We start from the raw sequence: 10,126 nt of genomic DNA on the forward strand, positions 1-10,126 counted from the left end.
AGGAAACCCAAGTCATATATTTTTATATGTATGCCAGATGACTTTATTTGAAGGGAAAAGGACAAGTAATGTATTCCCCTAAACCTATCAACCTTTCATTTAGGGAAGTGAGAGAAAAAATTGTTTAACTCTATGTATTAAAAAAATTAACTGCATTAAGCCTTAACCAAACTGCTTAAATAATTCTAATTATTTTTCTAATTTCTACATGAGAAGTGTCTAATCTGTAAGCGTCGCCCCTGGGACAGCTCCAGCGGCTCTGAGCCCGCAGCGCAGTGCTAGGGAGCCTCTGCATGAGCCTGCCTTCACAGCGTCACTGCCCCGCTGGGAAATGCAAAATACTCCCCAATTTCCCCCAGAAAGGTTAAAAAAGATGAAATGTTTCACGTTTATGTGGAGCACGATGGCAGGGCCGGGTCTGCAGGCTGGGGATGTGCAGTTGGGTGAGGGCTCATGTGTCCGTCAGCCTTGGGGCACCTGGTGGTGGCACCTGGTGGTGGCACCGCCTGCTCCCCGTGGCCGTGGTGGCCCCCAGCTGCGTGCCCCTGAGGGATGGGACGTGCCCGGAGGTGTCGGGAGGAGCACGGCTGCATTGCTGGGGGCTTCTTGCCGCAGTCCCTCGAAGGGCCGGGCTCCCGTTTACGTGGCTCGAACTAGCTTTGGATTTGGGAAAGCTGGCCTTGATGTTTGGATTGCTGCCGTTCACGTCCTGACGAACTGTGCTGTCTGGCTTGTGCCTCCTGCCCTCCTCCAGCGATCCCAAAGCTCCCCTACCTCACAAGGACATCAAAAGCTTCTGCGAGGAGAGCCCTGGGCAGCAGCTGGGTGTGTGCACAGCACCCACCTTACTGCCGGTCCCCGCCGGCATCCCGCACCCCCTTTACAGCTGCGCCTATTCAAAGGAGGAAGGAAGAAGAAGAAGCATTTTCTCATCTTTAAGGAAGAACTGATGTTGGCTGCTTTCAGAGAATCGTAATCCAGTGGGTACTTCACTTCTCCGTCTTCTGCTTCACGCTGCGGTATCGCCACCTCCCCGGAAAGCCTCAGGGATGAAAAGCTGGTCACAGCCCATTGTTCGCGGTGGGTTTGTTTAACGTTTAAGCAACTCAGTAGGAAACTTCACGTGGGCAACCAGGAAACCAGTCGACTTTTTTTTTTTTTTTATGGCTTTCAGGGTGTGCATCAGGTTTGTGTGCAGGTGATTTTTCTCATTTTTCTTTGCTTTTGTGGAAAACTTCACCAGAGCAACGTCTGCGTTAAGTGACCTGGATGCTTTCATAACTTCTTACGCCTCAATTTTGCAGGTGGTGTAAAGGTGCAGGAACAGACCAGAATTGTTTGAACACTGAGGCAGTAGTTCCTGGGGCACTGGGAACAGAAATGTTACTATTTTGGGTTTCTCCCTGATATTTCCACCTGTGTGGAGCTCTCCAGTGTTGCAGCTTCCTCTAGTGGTCAGACTTGAAACGGTTGCAGGAGGAAAAGTCAGTGTGAGGTTGGAAGGCTGGGGTGTCTGAGTTGGTGTTTTTTCATTTCTTCAGTTCTTTGATTTGGGTGTTGGGCAGTAGGGATCCCTACTGGGAACTCTTTGGAGTCATTCCTTCTTACTGTTTTCTTTTGGCTGAAAATTCTGAAATGTGCTGTATCTTTATGGCACTTTGCAAGGATGGACCTTGCAGGTCTTGCTTTGAGCCTTACGTGCGGGTTTGCTGGACTTTCCCAAGGAGTGCATAGACATGTGCGTGCTCACTTGGATGGGAGACAAACCAGGGCTTACCGACAACTCCTCCTGTCCCACCAGCCATGGTGCACCCCCCGCAGCGAAGATGGTCTTCGCGGAGCAGAACTCCTCACCTTTTGTGGTTGCATCCATAGATCTGGATTCGAGACTGCGCGATCCATCCAGGGCTCTGTGCCTCCAGCTGATGGCTCACAGTTGGCTGGGAGGAAAGGAACGAGTGGGTTCTGAACGTCTGAAGCCTTCTCCAGCACCGGTCCCTGAAGCTGAGCGAAGCCCTGAGGTCATTTAATTCCCAGCTTGGTTCTGCAGGTGGATCCCTCGCCTGGTGCCCCTTGTGCCCAGCTGTTCTGTCCATGGATGGGAACCTGGAAAACAGAGCAGTGTGCAGGCAGCTCTGGGGTTTGCTGAGACTTGCTTTGGATCCTAAGAGGAGGTTTGGGCAACAAAACAAAGCTGGCCGGGGTAATGGGGACGAGCTGGCAGCCCGAGCCTGGCTGCTGGATCCTGGGCTTTGCTGCTCGGTGGCTTTGTGTGGCTCCTGCTGGAGGCTGTGGTGCTGCTTTGCTGTCCTCTGCTTGTAGGATCGAGGTTTAGGGGACGACTGGGGAAGCAGATGTCTGCTGTGCAGCGAGGATTTGACTGTCTTAAACTTTTAAAGTGGTTCTTGTTTGAGTTCTGAGTTAATCAATTAGAGTTTCTCCCCTGATATTTCTTCCCTGGTGACTGCATAAAGAGGTCTTTTACCCTTTCCTTTCCCAGGAACCTGCTGGGAGGTGTATAGCTTCTCATGGCTCCCAGTCATTGTTTATTGTGGGAGGGTTTTTCATTTTGTTTTCTAATTCTAACCCGTTTTATGTGCCTGCTTTTCCCGCTAGGGAAGGAGGTTTGATTATTTGTGAGCTGTATCTGCCTTACAGGGAGGGGGTGGCAAAGGAGAGGCTGGCTTGTGAGGGTTAAGGGATCAATATTTCTGCGGAGTTTGATTGTCTCAGTACTAAGTGTCACTTTTCTTACCTAAGCCATGCTGTCCTCCGGGACAAAACCCAAACCCAGCTTCAGCTCCTGCTGTCTTTATTTCCAGCGAGCGTTTACCGACCAAATACCTCCGATCCCCAGGACCCTGTCTCGCACCAGCAGGGCTCCCACCTTGGGTTCTGTTCCGCGTCTCCTTTCCCCATGCCTCAGTTTCACCGTGGCAAAACAGGGAAGGTGGTGGCGACCTCCTTGGTGTGCTGATGCCTGTGAGATCCGAGGGAGAGCGCTGCGGCAGGGCTTGGTACTACGTCTGTATGTTCTCTTAGCCATTTTCTCCCCAAATCGTTCCTCTGTCCCTCCACGTTACGCTGCTCAGCCCTCGTGGGTCGTATTTTGACTGTGAAGTATCATTAACGAACGATCGTTAATGAACGCGTTGCCTCATCGTGGTCCAAATTCAGCTTCCAGGGGGCTGCAGCCAGTCTTTCTGGGAAGTTTCTCTTTCCCCCAGACGTGGCTCCTGGTGCAATGCTGTGCACAGGTAGCAGAACAGGTTCAGATTCCTGTTACCAAACAGGACCAAAGGTTGAATACATTAGGGGAAATCCCGAGAGCTTTGAAGTTGCCAATTACAAGCCGGGGTATAGAAAAAGTTAATTTTTAAGAAGGGGCCTAATTTGTTTTTCTTCCCTAAGTGAATGTGATTTTCAAGTTGAAAGACCCAGATGCATCCGTGTTATCTCGAGCTCTTCTCCCGCGTGGTTCTCCGTGTTGTTCCTTGTACTGGTGTCTTTGATACTGAACATTTCGATGCGGCAGAAAAACGAAGGTGCTCTGGGGCTCCGGCCACCGGGGACTGGGTTGATCTTACTGGAGGGGTTGATCCTGCTGTGTAATTGCTTCTTCAGGTTATTCCTATGGATATCCATTCGGTCCCTCTTTATATTTCATCCGGGTGTAACCTTAAAGGTGAAGAACAGTAGCAGTGCTATGTGACCCGAGGAGTGCTCATGTCTTACCTTAACGTGCACTACGAATGTATACAGAATAAATGGAATATGACGATTATCCGCTGGTCGTGTCCTTTTTATTTAACGTTGAACGTTTGGGGGGGGCTGGGATGGATGAAGTCAACCTTCTCCTGCCCGTGGCCTCTCCAAACCCACCTCGTGTCCTGCAATTCGCCCTTTTCACCCTGGCCCCCATGGGCCCGCAGCAGGTCTGGCTGTGGCATGTCTGATGTCTTCAGGACCAGTTGTTTTGGGAGCTTGATTTTTGAGAAGAAAGGAACAAAGCGGCTATTTTGAACTAAAAGCGGCTATATTGAACTTGGTCACGGTTCTAAGAGGGAAATTACACACCTCTGAGCGATTCCTGTAGATGGTAACCCATCCCCAGCCAACCTTTTTACTAAAATACATTTTTTTATAGGTGACAATAAATGATGCATCTCCCGTCATGACCAGGCACAGCCGGGTGCCTTGTCCCTGCTCTTGTGGACTCCAAAGATGAGGCACAGGTTAAATAAAAAAGCAATTAGCTCTGTGTGGAAGGTTTGGTCACCTCACGTCCTGGTCAGCCATGTCCTTTTTGTCCCCCTCTTGTTTTGGCCAGGGGGTGAACAGTTGCTGCTGCTTGTGCCAATCCTCGGTGATAAGATAACGTTTGAGTTAAAAGATATTTTGTCCTTCTGATAATAAGCCAGGACACAAAATATTTGGCACATGTTGTGTTCCTAAACCCAACTGTTGAGGAGGGGAGGGCTGATGGTGCAGACAGCTCCCCGCGGCCCTATTCTTTCTCTCTTTGCCCCAGCACATCTCCTGCCCCAGGGGAGGGGTAAATGTGCGTCCCAGGGTGGAACAGCTCCTGCTTACTGCTGGTGGTGGTCTAAAATGTCCTCTTGGAGAGGAAACCAGAAGGGAAGCAATTCAGTGAGGCTTTGATTAACAGGAAAAAATAGGGAAAAACTGCAATAAATTTGAAAAATAAAAAAACCTTGTGCACAAACAGATGCCTTTCCACCTCTGCTGGCTGGTGACCATGGGGATACCTCTGTGGGATAACTTCATGCGATGTTTTTTTGAGCAGGGGCCGGAGCTTGGTGCAGAAATGTTTGGCTGAGGCTCTGAAACTACCGAGTCTTCAGCAGAATTTCTTTTTAGGGCACAGCCACCACCGACAGTTCATCGTGGACCAGGCTTCCACTGAGACAAGCAGGAGGAAAGCACGAGGTTGCCTTGGACTTTGACGTGCTGAACGTGGGCTGAACACAGCGGGGGGATCCGTGCTCGCTGGAGTCCTGCCCTTAAGATGCCCTGTTTCCACCAGGGGTAGTGTGAGGTTTGGAGGGGTGGGATTTTGGGGGCTGGTGGAAACGAGGTGCTTCAGCTCGTGCTGAGCTACATGTGGCTTCGCTCTCCGTGGCCGTGCTGGTCTGCCCTGGGCATGGTGCCTTTCCTTGGGTTCTGCCACCACTTGGTGCAGGGTGGGTTTGCCTGTTTGTCCAAGTTACAGCAAAGGAGAGCTAGTTGTGTGATAACATGCACAGCTTAATCCCTTGGTGCATGGAAGTCCCTCCTGAAAGCTCTTCCCCAGCAGGAGCCCAGTTAAGAACCACTAATAGGGCCACCTGCATCTTCCTAAGCGAGCAATCCTTTGTGCACGGAGTCTCCTCTGCAAGCCCATGGGTTTCTCTCGTCCAGGGTCATTCTGGGACCTTCTAAAGCGCTAGAGGTAAGAGCTGGAATGGAAACAGGAGATAACACAACTGCTGATAACCCATGTTAGTCTTTCCATCCTATTCCTGGAAACCATTTTTCATTTCTCTTTCAAGGAAGTCTTTGATAGCCCTATCGAATCCAGAAGGAGTTGGGTAGCAGCAAATTTGACTCTTGTAGGTTTGGATTATTCCCAAGAAGTCATTCTTATCAGCTTTTTTTCGTTGTTTTTCAAAAAATAGCTTGTACGTACAATGGCATTAGCCACTGGTGTTTGGCTTTGGAGTTTTCAAGATATTCCTTAGTGTTGTGGGAAAGTCTCATGCAAATATTATGGGTGCGCTGATAAACCTCAGGCATGTGTGGACGCTGATGCAGGGAGATAGCGAACATTAGGGGTATATAAGGGTGTGCTGTGGGGCTTTGAAGGTCTCCTTGGAACCTGCCAACAAGAGAAGATCACCATGAAGTGGCTGCTCCTTGCTCTGGTGTGCCTGCACCTCTCCGAGGGGCTGCTGAGGTGAGCACGGAGGAACCTCGGTCGGGGTTCAGCTGTTCCCAGCATTGTGGCAAGTCAGAAAGGGCGGCAGTGTGAAATGCGTTGGGGGTCTTAGGTTTTATCTGGGGCCAGTGCTTAGTATTGCTGAGTACTCTTTAGAAAATGGTCATGTTGGGTCGGCTTTCACATTAAAAAAAAATAATAAGTCGTATTTCACAGTGCAGCTCGCTGTATCCCAAGGAGGTCATGGCCAAGGCAGGCCTGATGTCAAACTCATTTTTCATTAGTTGAAGGGATCAGGATCCGAAGCCCAGGACTCTTCCCGTGGCCAAGACTGGGCCACTTCCCTCCAGGGATGTGCTGATCGGAGCAAATCTGCCTGTGGGAGAGGAGTCAGGCAGGGGAGGGAGGCAGGAAAGATGGATAGAGGAATAAAATTGAAGGAGCTGGAGAGGTGAAGGCTTGCTTCACAGAACACTGACCTGCTGACTTCTGCTTGTTGCATGCAGGATTCCTCTGAAGAAAGGCAAGTCCATACGGGAAGCCATGAAGGAGAAGGGCGTGCTCCACGAGTACCTGCAGAAGCACCGCTACCACGACCCTGCCTACAAGTTCTTCAGCAGCTTCTCCAGCATCTACGAGCCCCTGTCCAACAGCATGGATGTGAGTATCCATTAGTTGAAAATACGGGAGAGAAGAGACGGGAGGACCGAAATGAGAAAAGAGAGGGAAGTTTGGGAAGTTCCGTAGGACCTTGAACCCCACTGTTTATTTCGGCAGCTGTTCTCGTGGCAGCGTAGGAAAAGAGGAAACGTTTATGTTAATGCGGATGGAGCTGTTCAGCTGTGTACTGTCTTCTGTTTTGGAAATACACCGAAAGCAGCTTGTGGGGCACTGAGGGAAGGATCCATGTGCCCTGAGCAGCTCACAAACACAGCTGCTGCGGCCACGTCTGTGCCACCGCGGCGCCCACCGGGAGCTGTGCTTGGTGGGAGAGCCCAAGCAAAGAGCGATGTTGCATGCCAGGCTAAATGTGTGCAGCTGTTTTAAAACCCCTTGCTGGGAGCAAGGTGGTGTAAATGATCAACAGAGCAGAGCACTGACTCTGGCAGACCCTCCAGCCCCGTGAAGCGGCGCTGGAAACCCCCGGTGCTGAGATTTAGCAAGCGCTCCTCGTGGTGCTGTTTGTTGGCTGGGGATGGGATGGGAAGAGCGTCCCCTTTCCTCCAGATGTCCTACTACGGGGAGATCAGCATTGGGACCCCCCCCACAGAACTTCCTGGTGCTCTTCGACACCGGCTCCTCCAACCTCTGGGTGTCCTCCACCCTGTGCCAGAGCCAGGCCTGCAGTGAGTAGCTCCTGGGCAAGGGGTGGGTGGCAAAAAAAAGGGCTGAGGGGTGGGCAATCCCTTTGGATCCTAGACCTTGGAGGCCCTAGTCAAGTGGGGGGGACGTTTCTTTCCACCATTATTGTATTTAGGGCTTGCCTTACTGCTTGTTTTATCAAAAGCAGCCCCTGGCTGGAACCGTCACCCTTCTGCTTTGCTCTCCCAATCCAGCCAACCACAACCTGTTCAACCCCAACCAGTCCTCCACGTTTTCAACCCAGGACGAGTACTTCTCCCTGCAGTACGGAACGGGCAGCCTCACCGGCATCTTCGGCTACGACACGGTCACAGTGAGTGACACCGCGGCGGGGGGAGCGAGGGGCGCCCCGGTTCCCTGTGTGCCCTTGAGATGGGAGTGTGCACCTGGAAAAAAAGCAGCTTGATTGCTTCTGGGGTTTTCCCTTGGGAGCAAAAAGGGGGAAATCTATTGCTTGGCTCTAACAGTCTCTTACTCTGCGTAATACATTGTATTTGCACTGATTTTGGCTCGCCGCCCCGCTGCGTAGCCCAGTGTCCTGCTGCCTCCTGGGGTCCCGCTGCCCTGGGCTGTGCTCTCAGGTGAACTCTGCCCCTTTTCTCTCCATCCCTAGATCCAAGGCCTCTCCGTCACCAACCAGGAGTTCGGCCTGAGTGAGACCGAGCCTGGCACCAACTTTGTGTACTCCCCGTTCGATGGCATCCTGGGGCTGGCCTTCCCTTCCCTTTCTGCCGGTGGTGCCACCACGGTGATGCAGGGCATGCTGCAGCAAAACCTGCTGAATTCCCCCATCTTCAGCTTCTACCTGAGCGGGTAAGGATGCGCCCCTTCCCCTTTTTCCTTCCACCTTGTGCTGCCTTCGTGCTCTCCAGGAGTATTCCTCTTTTTTTTTTTTTTTTTTTTTTTTTTTTGTTACAAACCTCATGAAACCTTCAGGAGGGTCTGGAAATTTGTGCTTCGTTCCTGCTCTCCTCCCTGTTCAACCTTTTCCGCTCCCTGTTCCACTTGCTGGCATGCACCACGCTAGCAGCAGGCTGCTGTCAGCGGACGCCGATGGCTGCAAATACCCGAGTGTGTCCCTGTGCCTTCCTCCTGCAGGCAGGAGGGCAGCCAAGGCGGAGAGCTCGTCTTCGGAGGCGTCGACCCCAACCTGTACACGGGGCAGATCACCTGGACCCCCGTCACCCAGACCAGCTACTGGCAGATCGGGATCGAAGAGTAAAATGCTGCTTTCTTCAGCTTCCTCTAGCTTGTCTTAGATCTGTGGCCACAAGGGGAACCTTTCTGTCATCTTTGGCGGCTTCAAAGATTTCAGATTTTAGGCATTTTGGGGCTCTGGGGTCTAATCTTCACTCTGCTTATGTATAATCAGAGAAAACCAGACTTTTAAATGTGCAGGTTTTGGAGGTAAAATTCAATCATTCCTCATACACTGTGCTCCTGTCCTGCGTTCATCCTGCAGCACATCAGGGCACGTTTCACGAGCAGCTTGTCTTCTCCTTCTGCAGCTTCTCCATCGGTGGGCAGAGCAGCGGCTGGTGTAGCCAGGGCTGCCAGGGAATCGTCGACACGGGAACCTCCCTCCTCACCGTCCCCACTCAAGTCTTCACCCAGCTGATGCAGTACATCGGAGCTCAGGCTGACGGCAACGGCCAGGTGAGACCAGACTGGGCAAAAGGAGGACTAGATAAAGGGGATGCATCTATCACAAGCAGGCAGTTGGGTTGGACCTGCACTGGAAATCCAGTTTTTGCTGTAATTTCTGCAGAGGAAATGATGGATCTGATAAAATTTGCCTTCCTGTGTTCGGGGGTGGCAGCTCGTGCTGGGACCCTGTCACCCGTGTCCCAGCAGACGCTGAGCCGTGTCTGCACGGAGCCCCCCACCTACAAACCAGCCGTGGCTTTCTCTCTCCCTAGTACGTGGCGAGCTGCAGCAACATCGGGAGCATGCCCACCCTCACCTTTGTCATCAGTGGCACCAGCTTCCCCCTGCCTCCCTCCGCCTACATGCTCCAGGTACGGCATCTCGCTGCCCGACGGGGTCTGAGCCGCAGGGGATGAGGCTGGAGGGGGGCACGGTGGTCACAGCCCTGCTGCGAGACCCCCTTCAGTGGGGGGAGCTTGGAGCTGTGAATTCGGAGCTTTCCAACACGGATCTTTCCTCCCACCAGAGCAACAGCGGCTACTGCACCGTCGGGATCGAATCCACCTACCTGCCCTCCCAGAACGGGCAGCCGCTGTGGATCCTCGGCGACGTCTTCCTGAGGTCCTACTACTCCATCTACGACATGGGCAACAACCAAGTGGGCTTCGCCACTGCTGCGTGAGTGGCCCCAGGTCCCGCGCTGGCCCTGTCGCTGCTCGCCCATGCCCCAGCTCCTCGTGTCTCCACGCGCTGGAGCATCCCCTTCCCTGCAAAGCCCCCTTCTTTTAGACATCTCTGTTGGAAACGAGTTTATTTCCAAAGGGCACTACAAAGAAATAAAAGTCCATAGAAATAAGATAAAGCTTTTTTTTTTTCATAATATGTATTTTCCTTTTCTTGGTACAAACAAGCCTGAGAATATTCTCACACTCAATGAGAGCAGATGAAAAGAGAGGTCACAGCCAACTTTGCTGCAGGCAGACTGTTCAGAGCAGCAGCAAACTCAATGTTAAACCAAGCACGAGGGTGTTATTTAGTTAAAAGAATCTTAGGAAGTGGCCAAGCATCAGGCAAACGAACATCTCAGGCTTGAAACGCTTGATGATTAGCTTCTCCCCTCTCCTCTCCCCTTAGGTCCGATGCCCCTGCCCTCTCCAGCTGCGCCTCTCCCAGCCCAAA

The 10,126-nt window shown here is 52.0% G+C and overlaps 1 protein-coding gene across 1 annotated transcript; it reads left to right on the forward strand.

The window, feature by feature from the left end:
- Positions 1-4,885: 4,885 nt before the first annotated feature.
- On the forward strand, positions 4,886-9,783 carry PGC (progastricsin). The gene is given in 10 exon segments (XM_040536129.1): positions 4,886-5,956; positions 6,445-6,598; positions 7,166-7,198; positions 7,200-7,284; positions 7,495-7,613; positions 7,914-8,113; positions 8,399-8,518; positions 8,809-8,956; positions 9,220-9,318; positions 9,474-9,783. Coding segments are annotated over 10 exon segments (1,170 nt in total). The 5' UTR covers positions 4,886-5,900; the 3' UTR covers positions 9,630-9,783.
- The last annotated feature ends 343 nt before the right edge of the window (positions 9,784-10,126 follow it).

The sequence above is a fragment of the Cygnus olor genome, chromosome 24 (assembly GCF_009769625.2).
Source record: "Cygnus olor isolate bCygOlo1 chromosome 24, bCygOlo1.pri.v2, whole genome shotgun sequence".
In the NCBI taxonomy this organism is placed as follows: domain Eukaryota; kingdom Metazoa; phylum Chordata; class Aves; order Anseriformes; family Anatidae; genus Cygnus; species Cygnus olor.